This window comes from Opisthocomus hoazin, chromosome 10, assembly GCF_030867145.1.
Source record: "Opisthocomus hoazin isolate bOpiHoa1 chromosome 10, bOpiHoa1.hap1, whole genome shotgun sequence".
NCBI classification, from domain to species: domain Eukaryota; kingdom Metazoa; phylum Chordata; class Aves; order Opisthocomiformes; family Opisthocomidae; genus Opisthocomus; species Opisthocomus hoazin.
Window position 1 is genome coordinate 19,345,852 of NC_134423.1, and position 27,510 is coordinate 19,373,361.

At 40.3% G+C, this 27,510-nt stretch overlaps 1 protein-coding gene across 2 annotated transcripts in view; it reads right to left on the reverse strand.

The window, feature by feature from the left end:
• Window positions 1–2,037: 2,037 nt before the first annotated feature.
• SCG3 (secretogranin III) overlaps window positions 2,038–27,510 on the reverse strand; it is a 29,352-nt gene continuing 3,879 nt past the window's right edge. Inside the window, exons 6-12 of one of the 2 annotated variants that reach the window (XM_075431407.1) lie at window positions 26,978–27,139; window positions 26,476–26,653; window positions 24,536–24,652; window positions 12,809–12,892; window positions 12,046–12,174; window positions 7,356–7,424; window positions 2,038–3,127 (exon numbers count right to left, since the gene is read on the reverse strand). In XM_075431407.1, the coding sequence (XP_075287522.1) occupies window positions 3,009–3,127; window positions 7,356–7,424; window positions 12,046–12,174; window positions 12,809–12,892; window positions 24,536–24,652; window positions 26,476–26,653; window positions 26,978–27,139 (858 nt within the window). In that variant the 3' untranslated portion in view covers window positions 2,038–3,008. Of the gene's footprint in view, window positions 3,128–7,343; window positions 7,425–12,045; window positions 12,175–12,808; window positions 12,893–24,535; window positions 24,653–26,475; window positions 26,654–26,977; window positions 27,140–27,510 lie in introns of both variants that reach the window. The other variant, XM_009940287.2, reaches the window with a different exon arrangement.

Below are 27,510 nucleotides of genomic sequence, written 5' to 3' on the forward strand. Positions count from 1 at the left end.
AGAACCAGAGGTGTGCAGGTGTTGAAAACACCTTTCTCACCAGGAGAAAGGAAAGCACTGACAGAATGTGACTTACTACTAGGTACTAAACACCCTAGCAGTGGAGGGCCAGTGCTAATGTGCTCCGAGTGTCCCCTTCAGAAGGACTGATCTGCAGAGCAGGCTGCTCGCGTCACTCAGTCCGATTTCATTTAGCGTAAGTTACAGCCTTTTAGCAACGCAGGGTGAATCATCAGGCTGGCTGTGTTTTCGCTCTCTAGTTCTGGAAGGTGTGATGTACTCATTTGATGTACCAGCAATGAAACCAGTAACTGAAGCATGCAGGTAACGGGTGTAATGGGCGTGGGCAGGATGGGCAGTGACTGCAGTCTGAGGAGCGGTAGCTGCGGCTGCTCATCCACCCGTCAGAGGGCTTGCTCTGTTCTCAGCACGCCGTCAGTGGGGCGAACTGGCCTGCGTATGTACCCCAAGTGATGCACAGCAGCAGGGTATGCACAGAACAGGACCAAGAACGTGCGTGCTCTGAACTAGAACTGGGTCGTACCCATTGTTGGGCCTTTATTTTCCTAAACGGTTTCTTCTGTGCTTTGTTGAAGTTACAAAATTTGGAAAACGGAGAGGTTAAAAAGTACTGCACCAGCCGTTTTGTGGACACATACTGTTCATAATCAAGGCCGCTAGTTGATGACACCTTTCTGTTAGTACCAGACTCCTGAGAGGCCAAAGTAAGAACCTAAATTCCAGTGAAAATTAAAAATATTATTGTGCTATTCCTTATATTGTCAGGAGAAGAAAGTTGGGTTTTTTTTTCCAAGTAGCCCTTGGGAAAGGAACGTTTGTCCTTTCAGGTTCTGAAGTGCAGATCCTAGTTCAGTACCCCTGCCCCAGCTGTGACGGTCTGCGGTTAGTTATCTTTCTCCTGATGCCTTTTGTAAATGCAAATTTGGGAAACAGCCCACTGTTCCAGTGTGACAGCCACATAAGGAAGTCAGTCACGAGCTGTTGCAGAAAACAGCTGAGATCCATAGGGACTAGAAGAAATTCTGACCTTTGGGAACATTAGCAAATAACAATAAAAAAAATTAGAGGGTTTAGAAGAGAACAAATAAACTGATTCAAAATAACCAGCGTTCTTTTTTCCCAGTTATTTTCTCCAGCGGTTCTAAGGGACTGTATTTCAAACCGGAAGGTTACATTGACTGTGTTTCTGGATACAAGTTTTACCTTAAACAAGGGTCACCGTTAGTGACTGATACTGCAAGCCAACGATCTGTATCGGGACATGTATGAGCAGGCAGTGCCATACTTTTGGTGTGCCAGAGAGCATTCGTTGCCTTATGTGTCATCAGTTTTCAAACAGATACGCTCTTACACCTCATTGCTATCACACTCCTTTAATATTTGTTACCAATAGTGTTCTGTTGATAATTTACATTTTGCAGGGCTCCCAAAGTTTACTTCAGCTGGCTAAGCAGCATTGCTCAAGCCTCCCCCTCCTTAATCTCCAACTGTGCTGAGAACATGAGGAAGGAAATGATTTACGGAAATGATTTAACATGTACAGAACTTTGTGCTGTGCAGGCAGTGCTGTAAGTCAGTATCTCCCTTCACTGGCAGGCTGATACCAACCCCTGCATCAGCTAACATTTTTTGACTGTATCGATCTTGGAAGTATCATGAGTTTTTTAAAAAAATCAGAGGAGGGATAACCTACAATGAAGAACCTGGAAGTAAAGAGAACAGGGCTTTCCTGGAGTTCACTTAGACAAGTGACTGCTGCAGGATGTAAGTTTCAGGACTTACATCTTCTGCAACTCAGTTTGAAATTTACTTTTCTAAAAACTTCTGTGCCTTTGATCTTGCTTCATGAGTTCTTCATACATAAAATTATCCATTCATTTAAGTATAAAAGATTGCATAAACTATTCTTCAAAAAGTCTGTAAGTGGAGGAAGAAGAATGAGGGCAACATTTTTGTTTCCCTTTTTCATTCTTTGCGAGGTACCAAATTCTTGGCTAATGGTAGTGTATTTATGCAAAAAAAAAAAAAGGTTTTCCAAGATCCTACTGCTCAGCAGAGATGAGAAGTCAGTCAGCAGAGCACAGCCTTGATACTCAGGGATGCTGAGATACGATAGGTTAAGTCTGTCTGAAAAGCAGGGCCCCTGTTCCTAAAAACACCTCTAATTGCAAACTGCCCTTCCCATGCAGTGACGTGAATTGCTTTCCTTTTTTTATTCTTTAAAGAAACTAATGGCTATTTACACTTGTTATCAGGCTACTCACACCAGGAATTCAACTAATTATGCATGCACAATCATCAAATAGCGCACCAAAGAGAATGTTTATACATGCTGAATGAGGCAGCCATGGAGAGGATGCAGGTCTGCAATGTGGAAGGCAGCTGTAGCATGGACGATTTATCAGTTGGCTACGGACACCATAGTCCAACTTATAGAATACTACATAAAAAAGGGTCAAGGAAAAAAAAGGGTATTGGGATTTATGAACAAGATTTCTGGATATAAAATCATATTAAGATTAATGAAAACTTTAATAGGTAAATTATTTTCAAATATTTTATTTAGAGAACTATGAACTATCTTCTAATAATGCCCTTTACAGAGTTGCATCTACAGAAAGCTAGTGGGGTGAGAGCAGAAAGATGTAGCATTAAAAGAACTCTCCATCAGAAACGATTGGCTGATCTACAAAAGTAAACCAAACACAAACGATAAATCGAAGAGAGTGTTACATAAATATTTACCCTACCAAATAGAAATTCAGTGTCAGAATTTGGCGCTTAGGGTTGATTTGTGAGTGTCGGAAAATACAGTATGCAGTCAGTGTAGGGAGCGCTACAGCTCTTCATTTCTGTCTAGGAAGTTGTCGGTGCAATGTAAACAGAGCATTTCTAATGACATCCTCAAATTAACAGATCATAAGTCACTGAGCCGGGAGCGGGGGAAGCTACACTAGTTTTCTACATGTGTGGCAGCCACCGGCTTTTCACAGGCTGCCATATATGCGTTTAATTACATCAGCCTCTTCCTTGTCCAGGATGCCCTTGTCCACATAAGCATCAGCTTGCTGATCAATGAAATCTCTCAGCTTTGAAAGATCATAGTCTGAAAAACAAGAATTCATTTGCACACTGAGTCACTGCCATTTTACTGCTTCACCTAAGAGACAGCGTCGTTGGAAAGTTGGTCTGACAAATGCACTCCATCCAACATGAAGAGAATTCACTACAAGTGCAACTTGTGAAAGCAATTTAAAAAAAACTCAACTGCACAAAGTCTTTTTACACATCGTGGTGCTTTTAGTATTCAAGAGGAATAATCACCTCTTGCTCCTGACTGATTGCTGGCAAACGCTAAAGTAAGAATGTTTTCTGGTCCAGAGATTTGATATTCTAGTCTGCATGGCAAAAGCTGTTGTTAAAACCCTATTATTTTCACAACTGTCATGGACTCAAAGTATTAAATTGACTGTTCCCTGTTGAAATTCCAAGTAAAATTCAGACTTACTACAAACACCTGTAGTGAAAATTCAAGAAAGCAACTTCTGAAAATAAATCGCAATAATACAGTTATTTACCTTGACACAGAACATACTATCCTGACATGACAAACACTGCAGGGAGTATGTTAGTGTCAAAGTAGTCTTTGACAGTCTTGATACGTCAATCTGCAATAGAGTGCTGAAAGATCCTTCCTCCTTTTCCGATAGATGGGTGCATCTGTGCAGCACAATTCACACCATAGGCATTAAATAGGCTTTTCCTGTGGTGGAAAACTTCCCTGTCTTCCATGAAAAGAATTCTACTGCAGAGCGATCTTTCAAATAACATAAAAATGTAACGTATTGTGTAGTTGTAACTCTGGCAGCAGATCCATTGTATTCCCACATAATACAAGTTTCAGCTACATAATTTACTGCATAAAATGTAAAGCTTAATTTGTTAGAATCGTAAGTTAGTAGTCTGGAAAACATCAGTGTCTTAAGGGTTCATGCTAAGTTAAATTAATTAGTATCTTTCACAAAAACAGACACATCCTGAATTTTTCAGTATAAATCACTCCACAGACGGAACCGTCAGCATATATTACTAGTGGGTTTGTAATGGAGTCCAAGGCACATCATCACACAGCAGTAAGTGGAAGGACCTTCCTTCCAACTGCGCATTCCTAACAAAGCAGACAGTAACGACTTTCGGTCTTTTTATGGTTGAGTGACCAAAACTGGATAGAAATAGAAAGCCATTAAGAAGCAAATTAATGCTTGTGATCATTTTTATAACAGAATAAGGCAATTTCAAGTGAGTAGTACAGAAAATTGGTATTCAAAACTACCCACTCCTGCAGAGGTTTCCTCTCCACATCTGAGTTAATAGGAATTTTGCCATTTGCTGTACTGAGGCCACTATTTCACATCTGGTCTGTTACCGGCATTACTTCAGAGAAAGCAACCTGTTTGTCTCCCCATCCTAACCCAGTAATAGGGACAAATAGTACCTAGCAATTTAATAATAAGGTTGTGAGGTTTCATTCAGTCTCCAGTGAAAGACAGCATGAAGTGGAAATGAATGGAAGAACAAATATTAAATTATTATAATAGATATTATTCACATTAAAATTCCTGAGCTTATTTTTCTTCTAGGATAGTGTTTACGACTCCAAGATCATTACATGGAGATGTGAAGGTTTAAGTACTAAACATTCTGTACAAGATTACAGCCATTACGATAATATCCAATTCTGTCTAATTTGTATATCTCATGGCACTTTAATTAGATTTTTTTCTAGAAATTGGTAGCTGTTAATTTCTAATACTTATTTACAACCTATTAATTTGGACAAGTAATTAGAAAAATCAGCTTTGGTTTATATGTACCACAACAGCTGCAGCATTACACTGAACTGTGAAACTGCTACAGTAAATGATGTGAGGTCTTATTTGCATATTCAAATCAAGTCATTTGCCATTGCAGTTAATTACAGAATTTACTTTCATTCCTAAATGTCACTGTTAGTGTTACGAAACTATAAACTACCTAAGTATTTTGTGAAAAATCGGAACATGCTATTTGCACGTAGTAGTTAAATGACTCACAGTTCCGTTCTCTGGAGCTGCCTGCCGTAGTGTACCCAGCAGCCGACGTCTGCTGGCGGGAGTGATGTTTATCTACACAGGAGAGGAGCTGCTCTTAAAGAGCGCTGGTTTCAAAGATCAAGCCATGTCTAGGAGATACTAAAGACAGGTCCCACAGAGCCTAGAGATTTTTTATATGCAAAACAGACTTTGGACACAAAAGCCAGTCAGGCCAAAATCTAGGCTTTTGGTATGTATGTTTCTCTTTCAATTGTCCAGACCACTCAAGTTTACTTGCCTCCGTAACAGGCAATTGATATTTTTAAACTGGGAAAATGCAAATTAACATTTCCACGGTCACTAGTCACTGAATGAATAAAATAACAAAGTTAAAGATCTACAAACATTTGCCTGAAGAAAACCTATACCTCTTCAAGTATATTCAGTGAGTAAAACAATCCATGAATGGGGGTGGAAAAGACTGGCCATTTTAATACACAAATTACTTTGTGAATGACTTTTCTGCTAGCTGCCAGGTGCTAGCTGAAAATGGCGAAATGATTGATGAGCACATCAATACCACCTAATCTTGTACTGAAGAAACAGCGTGATGCATTCACGGTTAAATAAGCTTACCCTGACTGTACTTCCTTTAACATTATCCCAGGAGAACTGAATTAGCATTTTACAAAAATAAAAAGTATGGAAAGGCAAAATAAAGATAACGTATCAGAAGAGTAAGAACACTATTCCAATTTTGTCATAACTTACACTGACTTTAAGGCCCATTTCCATTGCCAGAGGACAATAAAGATATTTTAGTGCAAATAAAAATCCATCTCTGCAGAAAGCGTGTGTCTTACTGCATTCACAGGCAGATAAAATGCTATTGATCTGCAGTCACAGCCATTTTCAGGCTGCGGCAGTGCAGAGGAAAGGTTACTATGAAGAGGAGTGAGGGGCTGCCCAGTCAGTATGTGTGATGCAGAGAAATAATCACACATGACTGAGGTCTAATTACTATAATGAGTACACTGATAAACAGAAACATTCATTAGAATTGGCAGGAAAACTCTTGAGCAAATATGTATGCCTGCTGCTAAGGGCCATTGCTACCATTGTGTGGAAACGATTTTAGAGATGGAAAAAATTTTTAAAAAGTCCCTTCCTATTATGGAATTTATGTACAGGAAAATGGATGTGTTGGGCTGTAGGCATGCGCTCATCTCCGAAATGTAATTCCTACATGCTTCAACCCACAGAGAGAGCGGCTAGGTTGCCCAGGGCCAGTCTCAGCTCAGATCCCCCTCTGCCCCACTGGTGCAAGAAGGACCCTTCTCGCCAGGCGCCAGTCGTATCCCAGGGATGGATCACTCGGCTAGGAACCTTCACTTACAGAGCGGGTAACGGCAGAAGACCCAGCAATGGCAGACAGAGGGGATAGGAGGCTGGTCTTATGTAAGATTGTGAGGGCAAAAATGATATGGATAAATAAAGATCTGTGAAAAATAAGCTAGCTCCTGCTGCTGTTAGCTCCCTCCCTCCAGCTCTCATATAGGCCTGGCTCTGAGGAAGAGGCAAATGGCGGGGCAGCTGGTGAGCACACCCTGTGCAGCTGCTTTAGGCTCTGCTCCCCTTCTGCACAGCTTGGCGTGTGAGAGCTGCAAGTCATTAGAGTTGATTTGGGCTGTAATCCAATATCTTACAGTGGTAGTGACATAAGTTTGTATCTTAACTATTTATGGTTATGAAACAAAACTCACTGCTATTTGTGATGGCGTGCACAGGACTAGCCAGATGTGCTGAGCTTTTCTAGACACATCCAGACTTTTAAAATAGATTTACCTCATGTATAAAAGCATATTTAAAAGATACGTTGAACTAAGAAATGAAGCACTAGACAAAACTGACGTACTGTTAGCCAGTGACAGGCAGACCACCGTGACTATCTGGACAGCACATGACTAACTTCGAGCTGGTTAGTTAGTCACTGTGTGTTTCGTGGCCAATGGCTGTTCGAGCCAGTTTATGTGAATTTGCCTTAGTTTACTATTTTCATTCATTGACTTAAATTTCACATGACCTGTATTATTTAACACCATTGATTATCACTAGAAACCAGACAAGCACAGTTTTATATTACTATTACTTAACTTCTAACATAATGCTAAGTTATATAACACAATTTAAATTACTTGTTTTGTAGTGTATATGGTGCCCACCCCAGTGTCAAGGCTTTTTACTTCATACCTTCTTTGTTACCTTGTTTGTTGTGGTTTTTTAGCCATTCTATGTTCTTCCTGATTGCTTCCAAATACGCCTCAGCTTTCCCTAGAGGAAAGGATGAGAGAGAAATCAGGCGCTTACATCAGTGATTGATGCAGCTTGCTTAACTGGGTGAAGTTGGTCACAGCGAAGGCAGATTAAAACTATTCTTAGTTTCGGTTGAAACAGCTGAGTCCTGTCAACCTCAGTCAGGCAAAATTCCCACAGACGGCTAGCAGGTTTTCTCTGTGCAAGGTTAGTCATCCACAAACTTAGGATTATGGCTCTTTTGATCTTTATACATAACTTTTGGTGGTATCCCTAGATACTGCATATATGGATTAAAGGCAATCTGTAGCTTTTTGATCATAATAATTGTTCAGCAAAGATGAAGCTCTTAAGACAGCAAGGAATGACTTAAATAAGACTGAGACCTTTGAGTATCTGCTTATATACAAAGTGTCAGAAAACTCCTCCATACAGTAGTACTAAGCATACAGCAAATCTAAGATTGTGATATTTTGAAAAGATAAATTGAAATATAGCTACTAACATTTACTGAGAAAAAGGATGTATTAAAATTACCATGATAACTTCTTGTTACAGATGAAATTTTAAAGTGATGGCTATTTTTGGACCGAAAGCACACAGGACAGAATTAGTTCAAGGATTACCTAATAAGGCCCCTAAGGAAATACTCCAGCTAACAGATTCTGAATTCTCAACTTGGCTGGAGCTTTACTGATGTAATGTTCTTACATTTGTCAGGAAAAAAAAAAACCCTAGTGTGATTAGCATGTAGAAGGCTACTACTGCCAACTATGCCTGTCTGGTCCCATTAGTAAGTGCATACAGTATTAGAGATACTGTAATTTTTGAGCTGGGAGTGCAGAATTAGCTCTATAGTAAGTTACTCTGTGAAAGAGTAAAGGGCATTGCATCATGAGACAAAGAACTAAACACTGATCCAATTTAAATTTCTAAAAAGCTTTTGGGCTGAACATTTTTCTGAAGATAAAGGAAAATAACCTGAACCAATCTGAACAGACAAATCTTCAGCAGACAAGCGAAATATGTTATCCATCACTTCTCACGGGTATTGAGACAATTTTTCTTTACTGTGAAATTAGACAGCCATCTTGAAGCTATTTTCCTCTTCTATGCCCAAATAACCACTGCTGGAAAAAAAAGCCTCCTTCTAACTGTGAGGGGCTAATAGCTTATACGTCTGCACTGCCCACAGGGCTGAACCGGGTGACCAATGAACTACAATCTACTGTGGCAGAGGAGCGAACGAGGAGAGGTGTGCTGCTGGACCTTGTGCTGACAAATAGAGCAGGACTGGTTGAGGATGTGAAGGCTGGGGGCAGCCTTGGCTGCAGTGACCATGAGATGGTGGAGTTCAGGATCCTGCGTGGAGGAAGCAGGGCAATAAGTAGGATCACAGCCTTGGACTTCAAGAGAGCTAACTTTGGCCTCTTCAAGGACCTGCTTGGGGGAATTCCATGGATTAGGGCTCTAGAAGGTAACAGGGTCCAAGAGAGCCGGTCATTATTTAAGCATTACTTCCTCCATGCACAGTACTGGTGCACCCCCACGAGTAAGAAATCAAGCAAAGGAGGCAGGAGACCTGCATGGATGAGCAAGGAGCTTCTAGGAAAACTCAAATGGAAGAGGAAGGTCTACAGAATGTGGAAAGAGGGACAGGCCACTCGGCAGGAATACAGGAACGTTGTCAGAGCTTGCAGGGAAGCAACAAGTAAGGCTGAGGTCCACCTAGAATTAAATCTGGCAAGGGATGTCAAAAACAACAAGAAGGGCTTCTTCAAGTACATCAGTAGCAAACCAGGACTAGGGAAAACGTGGGGCCGCTGCTGAATGAGGTGGGTGCCCTGGTGGAGGATACAGAGAAGGCAGAGTTACTGAAGCCTTCTTGGCTTCAGTCTTTACTGCTAAGGCTGGCCCCCAGGCATCCCAGTCCCTGGAGAGAAGAGAAGAAGCCTGGAGAAAGAAAGACCTTTGCTTGGATCACTGTAGAGATCATTTAAGCAAACTGGACACCTACAAATCCATGGGACACACCCCTGAGTGCTGAGGGAGCTGGCAGATGTCATTGCTGAGCCACTCTCATCATCTTTGAAAGGTTCTGGAGAACAGGAGAAGTGCCTGAGGACTGGAGGAAAGCCAATGTCACTCCAGTCTTCAAAAAGGGCAAGAAGGAGGACCCAGGGAACTACAGGCCAGTCAGCCTCACCTCCATCCCTGGAAAGGTTATGGAACAGCTCATTCTGGATGTCACCTCTAAGCAAGTAGAGGAAAATAAGGTTATCAAGAGTAGTCAACACGGATTCACCAAGGGGAAATCATGCTTGATCTGATAGCCTTCCATGATGGCATGACAGAATCACAGAATCACAGAATAGTAGGGGTTGGAAGGGACCTCTGTGGGTCATCTAGTCCAACCCCCCCGCCGAAGCTGGGTAGAGCAGGGGATGAGGGGAGAGCAGTGGCTGTTGTCTACCTCGACTTCAGCAAGGCTTTTGACACTGTCTCCCATAACATCCTCATAGGGAAGCTCAGGAGGTGTGGGCTGGATAAGCAGACAGTGAGGTGGATTGAGAACTGGCTGAATGGCAGAGCTCAGAGGGTTGTCACCAGTGGTGCAGAGCCTGGTTGGAGGCCTGTAGCTAGTGGGGTTCCCCAGGGGTCAGTACTCGGCCCAGTCTTGTTCGATTTATTCATCCATGATCTGGATGAAGGGACAGAGTGTACCCTCAGCAAGTTTGCTGATGACACAAAACTGGGAGGAGTGGCTGATAACACCAGAAGGCTGTGCTGCCATTCAGTGAGACCTGGACAGGCTGGAGAGTTGGGTGGAGAGGAACTTCATGACAAGGGCAAGAAGTGCAGGGTTCTGCACCTGGGGAGGAACAACCCCATGCACCAGTACAGGCTTGGGGCGGACCTGCTGGAGAGCAGCTCTGTGGAGAGAGACCTGGGAGACCTGGTGGATGACAGGTTAACCACGAGCCAGCAGTGTGCCCTGGCTGCCAAGAAGGCCAGTGGGATCCTGGGGTGCATTAAGAAGAATGTGGCCAGCAGGTCAAGGGAGGTTCTCCTCCCCTTCTGCTCTGCCCTAGTGAGGCCCCATCTGGAGTCCTGTGTCCAGTTCTGGGCTCCCCAGTTCAAGAAAGGCGAGGAGCTACTGGAGAGTCCGGAGAAGGGCTATGAAGATGATGAGGGGACTGGAGCATCTCTCCTGTGAGGAAAGGCTGAGGGAGCTGGGCTTGTTTAGCCTGAAGAAGAGAAGGCTGCGAGGGGACCTTAGAAATGCTTTTAAATATCTTCAGGGTGGGTGTCGGGAGGATGGGCCCAGATTCTTTTCAGTGGTGCCCAGCAACAGGACAAGGGGCAACGGGCACAAACTGAAGCACAGGAAGTTCCAGCTGAACATGAGGAAGAATTTCTTCACTTTGAGGGTGACGGAGCACTGGAACAGGCTGCCCAGGGAGGTTGTGGAGTCTCCTTCTCTGGAGATATTCAAGACCCGCCTGGACAAGGTCCTGTGCAGCCTGCTGTAGGTGACCCTGCTTTGGCAGGAGGGTTGGACTAGATGACCCACAGAGGTCCCTTCCAACTCCTACTATTCTGTGATTCTGTGATTCTGAGATATTCAAAACCCACCTGGACGAGGTCCTGTGCAACCTGCTCCAGGTAAAGCTGCTTTAGCAGGGGTCAGACTAGATGATCTCCAGAGGTCCCTTCCAACCCCTACCATTCTGTGATTGCCTTGATTACTGCAGTACAGTACTGAGCATGTTTGGTGAGAACACATGCATCCAAAAAAGTACAAGCATAAAACAGCATCAGTGCAAACCAGACTATAAGGATTTTTTTTTTAACCAACTGACTGCAACATAGATGTTTGTGCTGGATCCTTAGCAGTAAGAACCCACTGACAGTTTTCTCCACCAACAAACATCCTCTTTCAAAAGTTCAGCATTGTAAGGAGACACATTGTCCTCTGCAGGTTTGTCTTGAGATATAGCAGCTGATTTGCACCCCATGGACAGAGCAACTTCAACTAGTACAGTAGCATGGCACATGGCATTATGTGTCATGCTGAGGCAGCTAGAAAAATAAAAGTGCTACTGTGCTACGTTTTCTTAATGAGACACTAACTTACTGTAATAGGTTTTCAAAGTTAGGTAAAACAGGTTAATTGCTGATGACCTTTAACCTCTGGCAGTGAGTAATGCAAATTGTTTCATTTTGCAGAACTTTTCAGTACCTTTCAGTACCAGCTTGTTCTAACACAGACTAGAGAAATCAATGGGCTCGCTCAGAATATTGAATATCCTGATGATCTGATTTCCCTGAAAAGCCACAGATGCAAAGAAGCAAAATCTCTCTGCATTACTGTTTCAAAATGCATTTCATATTGCTCTCAAAAGGGGCTATGAATTCTCTTGAAGATTATGGCCTTACTCTGCAAGGGATATAGTTTCATGTATTTAAAAGTAAGCAGATAAGTACACTTCTGAATCAAGCTGTTGTGCGTTGACTCCTGGTAACTATAAACTGAAGATATCTATGCTAACACAATGGAAAAACAATACCAAAGACAGGAAAAGATTCCAATCACTTAGAGCGTACATACGTAGCAAAAGTAACGGCTATTTTGTACCTCTGGGCTCTTCACTGTTTCCTGCTGCATTTTGTTCTTCATTTTTTGTAGAATCCTTTGAAATTTCATATTCCTTTTCCATTTTAGCTGCTTCTTCCTTCGTACTGTCTGCTTCTTCACTACTCTTGTCTAAAGAAATAACAATAAGAGCAATTTTTTTGTCTTCTACAAGCACTACAAGCTTGTAGAAGACAAAGCACATCTAAATCACAAGCACTTCTAAATTGCATCAATATGATCTTCAGGAAGTAAAACATTTTGACTGATTGAGGAAGAACCTCATTGGAGTATTGCTCAAAGCAGTTTCTAAAGGCCATCTCTACCCTAGACCTCTGGAAACAGGAATGCCTGCTTCTGCTTTTACAAATAGGTCACTAAAATGCAATAATATGTAGTTCATAAAGGCACATTCCTTTGTGCAGAGAAAAATTATAGGAAATTTGCATTCACTAGATCCAAAGTTGACAAAGAAAGATTTTTTAATTATTTAAGTCTTAAAAAGCATTGATACAGCTTGCTTTTGTATATGTGTAATGTCTGGACTCCACTGAAGAGAAGGACAGGGAATATACTTCTCAAAGATTGGACAATTAAGTAAAAATTCCTCTCTTGTTGTGCGTTTAGATATCCAAGCTGTCGCTACAAGTCCTTGAGGGACTGTATCTTTAACTAGCAGTCTAGCTTCTACAGCAATTAGCATGCTCTTAACAGAGTAAGTTAAAAAAATGTGTTATTCCAGGAGAGAAAATTGTAGAATAAGTACCTGCTGGTAGCTTTGTTCTGGTTTTAGTGGAAGGGTTCTCAAGCTTCTTCTTTGTCTGCTCAGCTATCATGGTATCTAAGTTTTCTAGAAATCAGGGCAAAACAAAACCAAACCCCAGTTATTCTTCAACAGATATGAAGTAGAATCTATACTATATTCTCTGCAACACCACTTTGAATGGTAAGTAGAAATCTAAAAGAACAGTCTTCATCCTTACCTCTGCAGAATTAGTGCAGAGCCAATACTAAAAGAACAAACAAATAGCTATGTGGAACTTTGATCAATCTTATAAAAAAAATTTAACAACTAAATCGTGACAATAGGTGTACCAAATAGACCCAATATTCACAAAGACAGTAAATGTGTGCATATATATGCTAATTATTTAAGTCACATCAGTCACAAAATGTAGTTAACAGTATTGTAGCAATTTATTCTGATGAAAGCAATGAAAGGCTTTAATTAACTTCATAAAGTATACAAGACTATGAAATATGTGCTTCATATTGGTAAGAAAATATTATCCTAAACCGCTTATCTGTCTGGATTTCATTGGAAAAGAAACCTAGTAAAATGTTTTAAATTGTATCTAGATGAAATAAATATGTAAATTGAACCGATTAAAACAAGTATTTTTTAAAGTTGCTGAAGTCAAGCATTTACTTGAAAACCCGTGACAGCCGTGGCCATCTATACAGCTCTAGAAGTCTAGAAAATGCTTTTCTATGCAAATTTCAGGGCTGAACTCACCTAATTTGAAAGTAAAAGCACCTTTTAATCAAGAGGAACATTTCAGATATAAACACTGTATGCTTAGGTTGGAAATAAAAATGTCCCTTTGTTACAACACTTAATAGATAGTCACAAATACAATCTGCATTTTTCCTCAGTCATATTATGGACGTGGTGTAGAATTTTCCTTCTTGTTATCAGCTTTTTTTAAAGCTTCAGTTCAACTTGGATCCAAAATTTGATAGATGTCAGCTAGGTGGTGGGGTATCTTTGAGACACTTGGTGTTGAACTGTCACTATTCCCTTTATACAAACAGCTGAAATACACAGTATGAGATGTGGTAACTGTGGCAGAATAGATATTATAGGGCTAGTAAACATTTTAGATCATATCTTCTGTGTAAGGCCAACATTTTATCCATCAGCCAGGAGCATCTTTTTCCATTGGAAAGATATTCAGCACTGAAACCTAAAGATTAGTTCTATAGCAAGCACATTTCTCTTCATGGCAGATCACCACAAGCAATTTTGCCTGCCATCTGATGAGAAATCACATAATCCTGTCTGCCTGAGTCCTCTATATTTTCTTATTTCCATAAAATTAAAATGTAAGCAGGTTTTTTTGGCAACTTGCCTGACTGCACCCTGTCAATTCTACATCACATTAGGGTTTTTCTGTGAAAACTTCTTCATTTGGTATGTCTCCTTTAATGTGATTTCTGACCTTGCCATACCAACAGGTTGGGGCTGGGTTACAAGCTGGATCAGACATACTGATGCAGAAAAAGCCAAGCTAGAATTATAGTGGTGGTATTGATGCCTCACTAATCATTTGATCCAAAGCTTATTGAAAGGACCGTAAACACTCCTTTTAGCTAAGCTTAAGATACTATTTTTTTATCCTGAATCAGTACCATACTAGTATTCCAGCAGGAATATATCAATTTCTCTGTTGCAAGAGGCACAGTTTTTAGGAGATTATACAACTAAGAACTTAAAAACCCTTTGTAAATTCAAGTGAATAGATTATTGTCCTTCACTAATTCATGCAGATGCAAAAATGTCACTGATTTTAGACCTTAAGCCAGCAAAATCCACTAAATTAGGTTTAATTTTAAGTGTAAACATAGTATTTTAAAATAAATAGGAGCATATAAATGTTTAAAATACCACACGTGAAGTGCATTGATTCACAAGTGCCCTTCATGTTCTGTCTTGAAAGTGCCTGCATTTAGGCACTGCTGCAGTAAGCTTGTATTAGCAGGCAACAAAAGGACTCTATCACAAGATGGATTTATAACCCACTTAGACATCTTTAGATTTAAATGTCTGCATACTGGTAATATTTCCAAATGTTTTTGTTGTTTCAAAGTTGTACACATATTCACATACACCATGTGCTACTTACTGAAGGCAATAGGATTTATACTCCTCCACCATTCAGTTACTTCTATAAATCCCATCATGAATTCTACAGTTTCTCTGAGTCTTTTGATTTGGCTAACAATTTCATTTGCGTTCAATATGTGAGTAATAAACAATATTTATTACTCCTCTGTCAAGTACGGTAACATGGTAATATGCATTGTTTTCCAGCTATATGCATTGAACAGCTACATCTGTATATGAAGGATAATCCACTAATGATCCAAGCTTTGCCACTAAAGCCAGACTGAATAGGATAATAACTATTCTCCATTTTCAAAGCTTTATTTTTCAGTAAAGATATGGACAAGTTTATATGACAGGTCTTTTAATCAGGACTACATTTTACAGGCGAAATATTGAAGCTAGCTTGCTAGCTGGATGGCACATCAACACAAATCTCAAGATTTCACAAGCAGCCCTATTTTCTGCATGACAGAGAAGAGTTAACTACGTAAGCCTGTTCATGTTTATGGGGATCATCTGGTGTACCTACGTATATATCACAGAGAGAATATTAGCAGAGAATCCCAGTTCTTCTTGAATGGGATTTATTGCCTTTTTCTCCCCCTTCAGAATTAATGTCTTTAACAGCTGGTGTTGTTTCAAAACATGTTTGTACTTGTCATATGTGGCTAGGCCAGGGCTGAACAATGTTTGCTCTGAGTTATACTGATGGAGTGAGTCATCTTCTCAACGGAGATGTGCCTGGCCAGCAGCTAAGCAACTGCATGTCATATGCGGAGGTCTAACAAGAACTAATTACTTTTCCGGTATCGTTTCCCTAGCAACATAACTTTTACAGAGGAAGAGTTTAGAAAGGTACTGACCTTTCCACAGAGCTGGCCACTTATTTGAAATGGCACTAATTAAAAAAACAGAACAATAACTACAGAGCTAATGGAAGTGACCTACGTTGGTAAAATAGGTCACTCCTCTGGCGGCTGGCTTTCCGCGGAGCAGTATAATCTCAGCACTCGAACCAGACCCCAGGAGTCAGAAGATCTGGTTTCTGCCTTGCCTCACGTTCTAACTTGCTCTTTGATCTGGGATGACTCACTGAAGCACTCATGCTGCAGGAGGGCTCCTATTTTGAGCAGGCATTCTGAGACATCCTAGGCCCAGTTTCTAAAGCAGCTACACACCAATAGATCCTATTAATTGCATCTGAAAATGCAAATTTCCAGCACTTTTTGAAACTCTGAAGTCCTTTGAGTTGGGCATTCAAAAATCGGAATCGTATAAAAGCAGAATGCTTATCTTTACTCTGGGAGAACGCACTGTGTTAATACCCTTTAAATCCATGAAAAAGGATAGTATGTGAAAAATACTGGAAATTAAATTACTTTGTTCTTATTAGAGAGGCAGAAACTAACATACTGTTGTAAGTATTTAACAGAATTGGTAATGGAAGCCTGAAATGGCCCCTTCTCTATAGACAGACAGATTCACAGTGTTTCCCGGGCTCTTGCAAATTTTCTTGTAAAGGTTTTTTTCATCTGCATAATTGTCTTGCACCCGGGAGGCAGTTTCACATTCTATCCTCATCAAATTGACTGAAGCTGACATTTCATGTCATTAGACTTCGACAGAAAGACCTGCTTTGCTGTTCTGTTTTCATACAGCATAGAAAGGCTGTGTTTATTAAAGGAGAAAAAGGGATAATCATGGTACCTGGAATCAATCTTAATGATAGCTAAAAAATGAGTTTACTTAATGAGTTCATATGCTACAGCAGACTCAGCTGGAAAGCTCTGTGCTGATGACTGCTTGTATGAGATGCATGTATTTCAGTCATTGGGCATTAAAAAAGCACAGATCTCCAAAGGCTCTTCTGTCTCCTGCAGCAGATGATCCTTAAGAGTCTGTAAGGCCTTTTTCCATCTGTGACAAAACTCGGGACATCTCAGCATTTGCCTGTGACTATTCTGCGGGCAATAGTGTACCTGATTAATTCTTTGGCCAAACTGTCCTTTTAGCTTACATGACTGCAGGTCCAAGAACTGTCAATATCCACCGGATTTTTTTTTTTGTAGCCAAAAGCAGAGTTTGACCTTTAGTGAGGTCACATATGTATCATGCATATGTCACATAAACTGCTTAAACTGTAACGAACAAGAGAAATCCCTCCATTGTGGAATTACAGATGGGTCTCTGCCTGACAAATCTCCTGTTCCTTTCTAAAACCCTACCTTACATCTCAAGATATGGCATTTTCTTTTTGAATCTTCCTGTTTGACTCCTTTGTCATGAGGATGTCTGAAGCCTGATGCTGCCATTAGGAATCACATGCCAGGTGACAAACACCAGGTAGTGGCATCACTTGTAAATGGGTTACAGGCAGGATGGTCAGAGTGATTTGAAATGAAACAGCAGCAGTGTGGCTTGGCAATAAGACTAAAAGCAACTCCAAAAGTAAAACACAATTAAACAGATTTGTTTTGAGGTCAACAAAGCTCTGACCAAGTCTCCTTTACTGCCCTTATTAAATTCCCTACCTCTTGGACTACCTCTCAGATTTATCTTTTCAATATTCTACAGGCCTTTCCTTTGCATTATTCCAGCTCTCCTAGAGCTGTGTGGTGCAGTCCTTTCCTAGCCCTTTCCCATCCTGAGGCTGCTAATGGCCTGCGCACACATTTTAGGTATTTTGATAGCATGCACTTTGTAAGCACGACGGTTTTGGACTGAAGCAGCACATAGCCGCCTCTACTGCAGGAGTGGGATGGAGCTTAGTTTTGAAAGTTCAGTGACACCCTGTTTACCCCGCACCCACATCATCATCTCAAATCATAACTCATGGTCTCAGTGCCCAGCTGTCAACAGAGAGATACTGAATTCAGAAGGTAAGGGGAGTTTATGCAACTATTAAATACAGTGAGAAAAAATAAAAGCATTGCTCTCCTTTCTTGAGAAACACAAACCACTCAGCAGGATGCAAAACCTAGATTCTCAGGAACTAAAGCAATATACTTGTCAAAAGAGACACTACAAGGAGATGAAGATTTCTTACAAAGTATCCAGTTGGGAAAGCATAGAGGAGGTAGTGAAGGGAAACAGAAGAAGAGGCAATATATTTGCAAGAAATAGCTGCAAATTTTAAGGTTAGATGACAGTGATAAGCAAAGGAAGGAACTGTAGTATATTCTTTTTGGTTCTTGTACGCATGATTTGATACTCATGTAATGTGATGGGAAAAAGAATTAGTAATATTAAAACTACTGGATCTCTCCCAAAAGATATCTGAGAAAATTTAGATCCTATGGATACTGGAAATACTATGCTCTCACATACATTGTCACCCTCAGGTGATGCCCATTTTACTGTAGCATGTAGTGGTCCTGTTTGTTAAGAACCACGAGGTTAGCTTTCGTAGACTTTTCACACCATAGCTATGCATTTTTTTTTTCCTATGCAGTAAGAGTCTGAATGGGCAAAAGAGGAGATAAGATCTCAGCAGGGGAGGCAAAAACCCATTCATGTGTTTGTGCAAAAGCAGAATTAGCATGGGACAGACATGGATGAGACGTGGGATGAGGCTACAGCAAAAAAAGCTATAAGGTTGCAGCCGGGGCTGTGATCAACATAATTCCTAGATTCCAGTCTTGTCTGGAACCATTGCACACTCTCTGTCCCCACATCCTTTTATCTTACCTCCATGCAAATTCATCTTGGGTTTAACTATTCACATATAGTTTACACTATCACTGCTGCTCCTCCGTATTTGGCCCACTGCCCCCACCTGAGGTACCCCTGATTTCTACTTTTCAGATATGTGAGAGTCCTTGATCTTCCTATGAACAGTACAGTACACTGGCATCTGTGTCACCTTAGCTCATCAGATACAAAATACAGAGCAGAGCAAAGAATGCTGCCTGAAATTAAGTAACTCCCACTGGCAGCTGTATGCATCAGTCATATGATTAAGTAATACTGGGCAAGGAAAATCACCAAAGGGAAATTCAGATAGGGCAAATCGATTAAAGATTTTAATGCTTATGAAGAAAACCTACAGTAGCAACAAAGACCCCTCTGAAAAAAAAAGGACATTGAAAAAGAAATTATTACGCATGAATAGTTCCCTGAATGAAATACTGTTAGTGCCCTTCATCTCCCAGGTCAAAATGAAGGAAAGAACAAAAGGTCCACACAACACTGCCCATCTATCACTTACAGCCTCTGGCACTGGTTTAGCCACACCTTCCCTCACCCCTTTGAAATCACAGTCTGCATCAGGGAGCATCTGCTTCTGGAGACAGCAAGTAGGGGAAGGACGATGCCAGTCAGTGCTGTGATCTGCTCTTTGCTTCACACTCTTGGCTCTGTGCCTGCTCTTGCCTAACTAAACAAATATCAGGATCAGACCTTTGGCCTGCAGCATCTGTGCTGATGAGAACATCAGGGATTTGTTGCAGTATTCAAACAAGTCCTCCTCTTCCAAGCAAAGGCTACGTTGTGCCTACTGCGCACTGGCCTATGCCGGGGAAACTGCAGAGCTCTGCCTTCATCAGAAGTGGAGCTGCAGAGGGTACTAAGCATGAATGTGAGGGGCAGAACAGCTATTCCATATTCCTTAGCATGGAGAGGCATGTTAAATATCAAGAGAGGACTTGCTGCCTCCACTAATTTCCCTGGATTTTTAACATGCAGCCTATGACTAAAAGAGAATATTATAGTAAAACAACAACCCAACAGTAACTTTAGAAAAGGACCAAACTAACGAGCGTACGTATACCTGGGCAATAGCTCACCAATGAACCACCCATCTCCCTGTTGCTAGCGTGTCTTGCAGTCTGGTCTTCTTTCCAGTTGTCCATGGAGAACAAATGATGAGTGGGCAGAAAAGGTAAACAGAGACATCTGTTCTACCCATCTCTAACCAACACAGTCTCCTACTCAGTCACGGGGGAGAGTGTGGATTCTGACAGTGAGTCAGAGCCAAAGGGAGGCGGTGTGAGAGGTGGCTTTGGTTTGGTCTGTGGAAGGAGACAGCTGTGACTCAAACACTGCATACTGATGAGGTGGAGTAATTTCTCTGTTTCCCTCCTAATTAAAAGGGGGTTTGCTCCCCAACTTGTCTGCTGTGGGCTGTGTGTTGTACACTGTGGCTCCAGTAAGCTAAATGCTCTACTACAAGGGGCTGAAAAGTCAGAACCCCCTCAGAAAGAGCAAAGCTACAGAGTGCTTAAACTTAATTTTCTTCCCACTCCTCTGCCTCTTTCTCTTCTCTGATATTGTTCAGTTGTGGAAGATTTAGAAGCCCTGATTTAGAAAATGAAAACAAAATGACCACCCTCAATCACAAGATGTGATAAAATATGCTTTGTATGCACCATCATGGTGAAGCTTCTATCTATCTGTGAGATAGAGAAGTACTGATGGCAAAAGTTTGTCCTACATGTACTAGTCAATAAATGAGAACTCCACACATGAATACAATGTGCATGTAACTAATCCACATTTCTAGGGTAATAGTTCATTGGATAACACAACTTTCATTTGGTTGGGGTGGCAATGGATAAATTTGCTACAAATCTACACTTGTAAGCAGTGTATAGCTTGAGAATGTAATCAATGTGTTGTGTAAAAAGAATTCATACATACACACTGGTGCCTCTTAAGAATTTGTCTATCATCTCTGAAAGCTCTATTTTTCTTATGGTCCACTAGGCTCTAATTACAAATATTTCCTAGAATGGTTCTAAATATCACTCATTATTTTGGTCTTATTAGTGGGAGATGATTTACAAATGTATTCGAACAAAGTGGCAGAAACCATTCGTTTCTGCTTCTAAGTTGACAACGATATTATTAAAATAAATGTATTACAAAACTATAGTCTACTTTACATAATTACTATCAATAGAGCTTTTACCAGGATGGTAGTGGACTGATATGCTTTTACTTTAAAATTGGCTAGATAGCCTGGCATATGCAGGAAAAGTCACTCAGCACACAAAAAATTAATCTTTTCTATATGGTATAGATGCAGCTTTTCCTTACTATTAATCTGGTCTGTGATAGATGGCTCTGATAAAACAGCTATGAATCTCCACCATGACAGTACTCAACAGACAGAAGGAAAATGAAGGAAAGTATGATATTATTCGCAAACTAATATTCAAACTGTACAAGTATCTATGCAATGCATTCCTTATTCTGCTCTGCTGAAATCAAAGTGAGTTTTGCTCTTGGCTCAAACAGCACCTTTTCATTTGAAGCACTCAGCACCACGAAGGATATAGTTCTTTCAGTTCTGCACAGAAAATTCAGTATCAGCTATTTATGCAACAGAAACAGTATGCATGCAATGAATAATGAAATGTTTTATGCTGAATCAGTCACAACTTCTCTGAAAGCTTCTTGCTGCCTTCCGCTGGTCATTACGTGGAGAGATTCCAACTCTTTCATTCCACTCTCTCACTGCACCCTTGCCAACAGCAATCGTTGTTTCAATAACTGACCTAAGTCCTTCCCAATGCTCAGCCTGCCCAGTGATAACAGCCTGTGCCTCCAGCAGGTTGGGGCAAGCAAGGAGAGTCCAGCTGTTTGGGGAGCATTTTCTGGATGCTGACAACCAACCCGTCGGTGGGTAAGTTGATACCACAGTTGGATCTAATTCACAAGCCACCCGTGTAACTGTAATCCTGTGTCATATGATTCATTACCTTATGCTTTCTGTACCAACGATGTTTGTCCATTCTTTAAACTGTGAAAATGATTTTAAAGCAGCTTTCACTCTTCAGAAGGCAGATAGGCTTTCTAGAAAGATTTCTGAACACCTTTGAACAGGCTAGAAACATAACACGAAGCTTTCACTCCACAGAGGAATTTGCTCCCAGTACATCAAAACACAGCATTCATAGTTAAGAAAGTAAAGAGTGATAGAAGATAGAGGCACTTTGCCACCAGCAGGTCAGTTATCAAATATGATGCATTTCAGCTGAATGCACATTTTACATCAGTTTGCTAAAACCTCTCTTCAATGCTTCCAGAGCTTTACTTTCTGATTACATACTGTAAAAGGTAGGCAGTACTTTTTCTCCTCTTTCACATGTATGAATACGTTGTTTTTGGTTTTCTGGGTTCTGTGTTACAGATTATATTTAGCATATGGAAAGCTTTTAAATATGTAATATCAAATATGTGTATTAAAACATGAACATCCTCTTCCTTACATTTGTATGTGTGTGCACGTGTGTTTATCTTGCACCCCACTGCAGCTAGATCCTTTATAACTTAAACCTAAACCTAATAACATCTTTCACTGCACAAGCAAGATACTTTCCCCTAGTCGGATACAATGACGATGACATAATGCTGTGGTTTCCAAATCCCAAACCAGCTGTTACCGGTATATGCACTCAAATTCACTGTCTCTGCATCTGTGTGAGAGGCACAAAAGCTTGTGACTTGATTCAGTAAATGATTTATTATTTCGAATGTATAATTCAAGGACATAGCTTACACATGGCTTCAGCCACAGAGTGGGGAAAAGTAATTTAGGCAGTTTCCTACTGTAATAAAACAGAGAAAGGATATAATCCACCTGCACAGACCCAGTAGGTATTTTCCACCAACTAGCATGAGTTCTGCTCACTAATTTTGGATTGAGGGAAAAAGTAAAACCTGCCAATTTTTTTAATTGTTTCTTCTCTCTAACAGACATTCATACTAATTCCTTTATCTGCCATAAATAAACACAGCTGGGCATCAATCCCCTAACCCAGACTGCTCTAAGAAACATGGTACCTATTCAAGCATTACTGGTTATATTACGTGATAAATTTTAGTTGAATAAGGGTGGCAATTAAAACTGCTGCCATGCTTATGGATACAGCAAGAAGCTAAGATTCTCCTGTGCTTGCTGTTCTGGAATATTTGAGAATATTATCTCAATAAATGAAGGTCAGCTTTAAAGTCATTTCTCAACAGCAAGTCTAAAAAAAGAATACCACAGAAGCAACTTGAGACCTATGAGAAAGCTTTTTCCACTACAGTAAGATGCTTCGATGGAGTACAAAATCTGTCTCTGCATAAATCACTCATTTGCAAGGCAGAGTCTGTATATATCAGTTGATAGTCTTACTTTAAATCCAGACTAAATCAGACCTCTGAAACTCTTAACCTAATCCTTGCCCTCTGTACTATGTCATCATGGCAATTTGTTTCCAGGGTTACAGTATTTATTTACTCAAAGTAAAGCCAATGTGAACAACTGCTCTGAATTTTAGTAGGAAAAATGCATCCCTAGTGTAATTCCATTATCTGAGTGGTCTTGCGTCAGGGATGAATTTAGCCTATTAACTTTTGGCACAACACTATCTGCGAGGACGATATCTGCTCAAGCCATATTATCTTCATTTGTAGAATGACTCTGAAACCACTGTGCTTGTAATCAACCATTTCTTTATGTGCATCTTTCTTTAAATGCACAGGCAGCCAGAGAAATTAAGAGCTGAACTGTAGCATAAGTTGTCCAAATATTCCAAAATTCAAGGACTTATTACAGAAAATAAAGGCATAAACTTGTTCAGGGATATAATGTATTCTTTAGAGAGGAGGTGCAGTCATGCATCATGAATCATGAATCATGATCCACTGGCTTTTTGTAGCCAAGTAATTGATTATCAGTCTGTACAGTTACAGTTGCATCAATCAATCACGCACCTGCAGTAGTCCATATCAAACAAGCCAGCAGAAGTCATGAAAGATCATTGCCAGTCCTATATCTGTGACAGGCTGATTTATTAAGCTAAGAAATTGCCCTGATGTAAACAAAAACTTTTCAGGCTAACCCAGACCAGGAGTACTTACGAAAAACGAAAAGGTTGTGCAGAGCTTATGCAGATAAGCCCTTTTTCTATAGCTCTGCTTGTTTAACTAGAAAGGCTATCAACGGTTAATATAAAAGAATTTCTAAAAGCCGAGAGAGGTGTGTGAGAAAACAAAACAAAAAGCCAAAACCAGGCTGTTCCAAAATCCCTCTTCAGAAAATTATAACAATTTTACAAAATCTGCATAGCCACAGACTCTAAAGTGCATTCAGGAAAGAGTGTTTCAAAAACTACTCCTGTGCCAAGATGTAACACTTTCCATAGATGGAAGGAGTTTTACTTGGCAGAAGACCATAGCACTAGATCCCGTCTACTCTACCTACTTTCAGATGACAGATTAAAGGTGCTGAAGTGCTGGATATTTTTTGGAAAATGCATGTACCTGATTCACCTCAACATAACTGAGCAAAACACTAATCCTCCTTTGACATAAAGCCATATAAAGACATAAAGTGGAAATCAAGCGTGCTTCACAGGTGTCAAAGCGGAATAGTCCTCTAAATACACATCTAACAAATAACCTTTCCTTCATTAGATGGAAATATTAAAGCACTGCAGAATTCAACATTACTATAATGAATGATCAATCATTTAGAAGGACAGCTTTAACAATTTGAATGAACAAATCTGAAATAGGACTCATAAGAACAAGGAAGATGAGAATATAATTATCACTTTTGGTAGAGTAAGACTTCACATTAATAACACTGATGCATAAAGTATGTACTCTCACCCAGATAGGAAACTCCCTCTTCTGGTGTGATTGTTCCATATTTAACCATCATCTTCACAAAATCAATCAGGGTTTTCATGATAGTTATCAAGGTCTCTTTCTCTTTTGCTTCTGTCTCTGTGTTAGGGGATAAAGCAAAACTAGTTAAAGACTTTAGGCAACTTGGAAAAACTCAGTTCTGCAAATTCTGCACAAACTTCATGCATAAAAAATGACCTATTCACTAAAAAGAAAATGCTGTGCTGGATTAGGAAAGAGAACTCCTATGTATGTTTCCCTTTAAACATACACAGCTGTATATACTTAAAGTATATACTTTAAGTACAGCTGAATATACTTTAAAACTTCAGGGTCTGGTTCACTTTTATAGCTTTTTTTCTTGAAGGTCTATGTTATGGACAGCAAATGATATTAATTCCATTTTACAGATAAGAACACTAAACACACTTAGATGAAGCAACTTGATGGAGTTCAAATTGCTGGTCAGAGGGCAGACACAGGCAGAGTTTTCTACAGTCTCTGTCTTTTTTATTTGTCTGCGAACTACTTAGCAGACTGGTCTAGCTCTGTATGAGGCAGATACTGCAGAAATCCCTTCTCCTACAAGATCCACGGGTTTCATGACGAAAATATAAAGTGTCTCAAATGAGACTGTTACCGTCCCCAAGACCATGACTGAGTCACTGGGAAAACGTAATGTTACATGGTTGGGAGGAGCATGACTCCAGAGTAGAATATGAACAATGAATTTTCATTATAAAAATCCACCTTTATTGCCTATAGCTATCTCTGACTATCTTCACGATCACTGCTTCTTAGCTTTCTTTCTCCACTGCATTTATCTGCTGAACAATATTACTGCTACTTCTGCATTAGCAGCACGAAACTCCCCCATCACAGTTACACAAGCTCTTCCCGCACCCCAGATTGTCACTGAAGGACCCAACAGAGCCAGAGGCACTGTCAGACAGGGACAGTCAGAAACACACTCCCAGCTCTGGCAGAAGGCCAGCCCCTTTAGAGAGCTGCTGAACAGCTTTTTTATTGCTGTCTGCAATTTAACACACTTCTGTAGGATGCAATTGAATCCCCCCTCCTCCAGCTCGAAACAAGCCAGCAGGTGAACAGCATAAACCAGAATTAGCATGCAAAACTACCATGGGAAAACAAAAAGAACAGAAAGAAGAATATGAAATTTGTAGACTGGACTTGAGCAAAATATGCCCTTGGGTTTTTCATTCTAGCTCTCCGCTCAGGTGTTTATGGGGACAGTTTGAAGCAAGATTAAGGCTCCTGCAGGACAAGGAATCTACTGAATAAATTGCCGCTGACTGTGCTGGAAAGAGCAGAAGATGTGCTGGCTGCAGAGAATGACAGTGGGTGTGTGGTACAGCATGCTGACAAAGGGGCTGTGGCGAGGTGCCACAATCTTGCCTGCAATAACTGGAAGGCAATGATGTCTAGCACCGGAATAGGAACAGACGTGCAGAGCTTTCATTGCAATAAACAGCAAACCTGTGGTTTGTGAAAAGGCTGGAAGGCTCAGACTCATTTACTGGTACCATCACTGTGAGGATTCTACTGTGGCTTACTTGTATCTCTGTTGGCTTAGAAGACATGCATGTTACTGGAAAGATCTCCAGAGGAAACAATTTGCCAGTTTTTCATCATGCCCTTACGGGAATGAAGAGAATTCAAGGCTACTGAATCGTACAGCACAAGATGGAAAGGGCTACCTGAGTGCTGTTCTTCCCAGTGTTTTGCCATACTCACTAAACAAATTAGTGTCTGCTATGCATCTTGGAGAATATTTTTAAAGCACATGGTCTCTTGCAACTAGGGAAGTTGTGGGGAAGGGAAAGGAGTAGGAGAAAACAGAGAGAATCCTAATTTTCTAATTTTTTTCCCCCAATATTCCTGTAAACACATGATAGGCTTACCTGAGTTAAGACTTTTTAGTAGTGCATAAAAGTTTGGAAAATACTGGAGGTCTTCAAAATTGTCTTCAGAAGGCAGCTCATTTCTTCTTTCCAAGATATTAGATGATGACCACGTGTTATCCAGTGTATCATCAGTTTCTCCATTAATGAAACTATCCTGATCAGCTTTGCTTAGTGTCTCCACAAAGGACATAAAAAAATAGTATCCTTAAGCACATTGCTTTTGGTGATAGAGTTAACAGAGCAATAAAAAGCATCATAATCTCATGCCAACGTTTTCCTAATTAGTTTGTGAAGACTATACTATTTTCTCAAAGTTATTTCAGTTTGGCATATGGCTTAAACCTCAAAGTAACTCATGATTCGTTTTTCTGTCTGATGGAATTTCTTTAACAACATTTTCAGTTTCCAGATTGAACTAATTATTCCCTAAAGCAAAGCAATGTATTGGTCTACTTGTACCATTTGGCAAGTGAGTCAAAATGATTAGCTAAGAAATTACCATTCTTTCCTGTTGCTTTTCTTTTGTATCACTGTCTGCTCTGCTTGGAGGGTAATCAAAATCTTCAGACTCTTTCTCACGATCCTTTGCTTCATTTGCAATTAGCTGTTGTAAAACCTCTGCCACTTCATCTTCCAGGGTATAGGCCTGACTCTCTGTGATCTGTTAAAATATTTGTGCAGAGACTTATAGAATACTGTGGTTTTCCTAGATTAAACATCAATATGAAACACGAGCTTTGTAAATAGGTTCCTTCAAATATATTTGCTTTAAAGTTGAGCACAGCCAAATTAGGTGTAATAAATGCCTTCACTGATATGTGTGTGTGTATACATGTACACAGACTTCTATACATGTCTATACTTATATAAATGTATAGATACACACATACAAACACACTTCAAATACGTGTGCACACATAAAAAACACTCACCCACACATCTAGCCTCCAATAGGAAAACAAACCGATACAGCACTTAATACGATAGAGTCCAGCTTGAAAGATGGAGCTGCATGTGGTATACCTATATGTG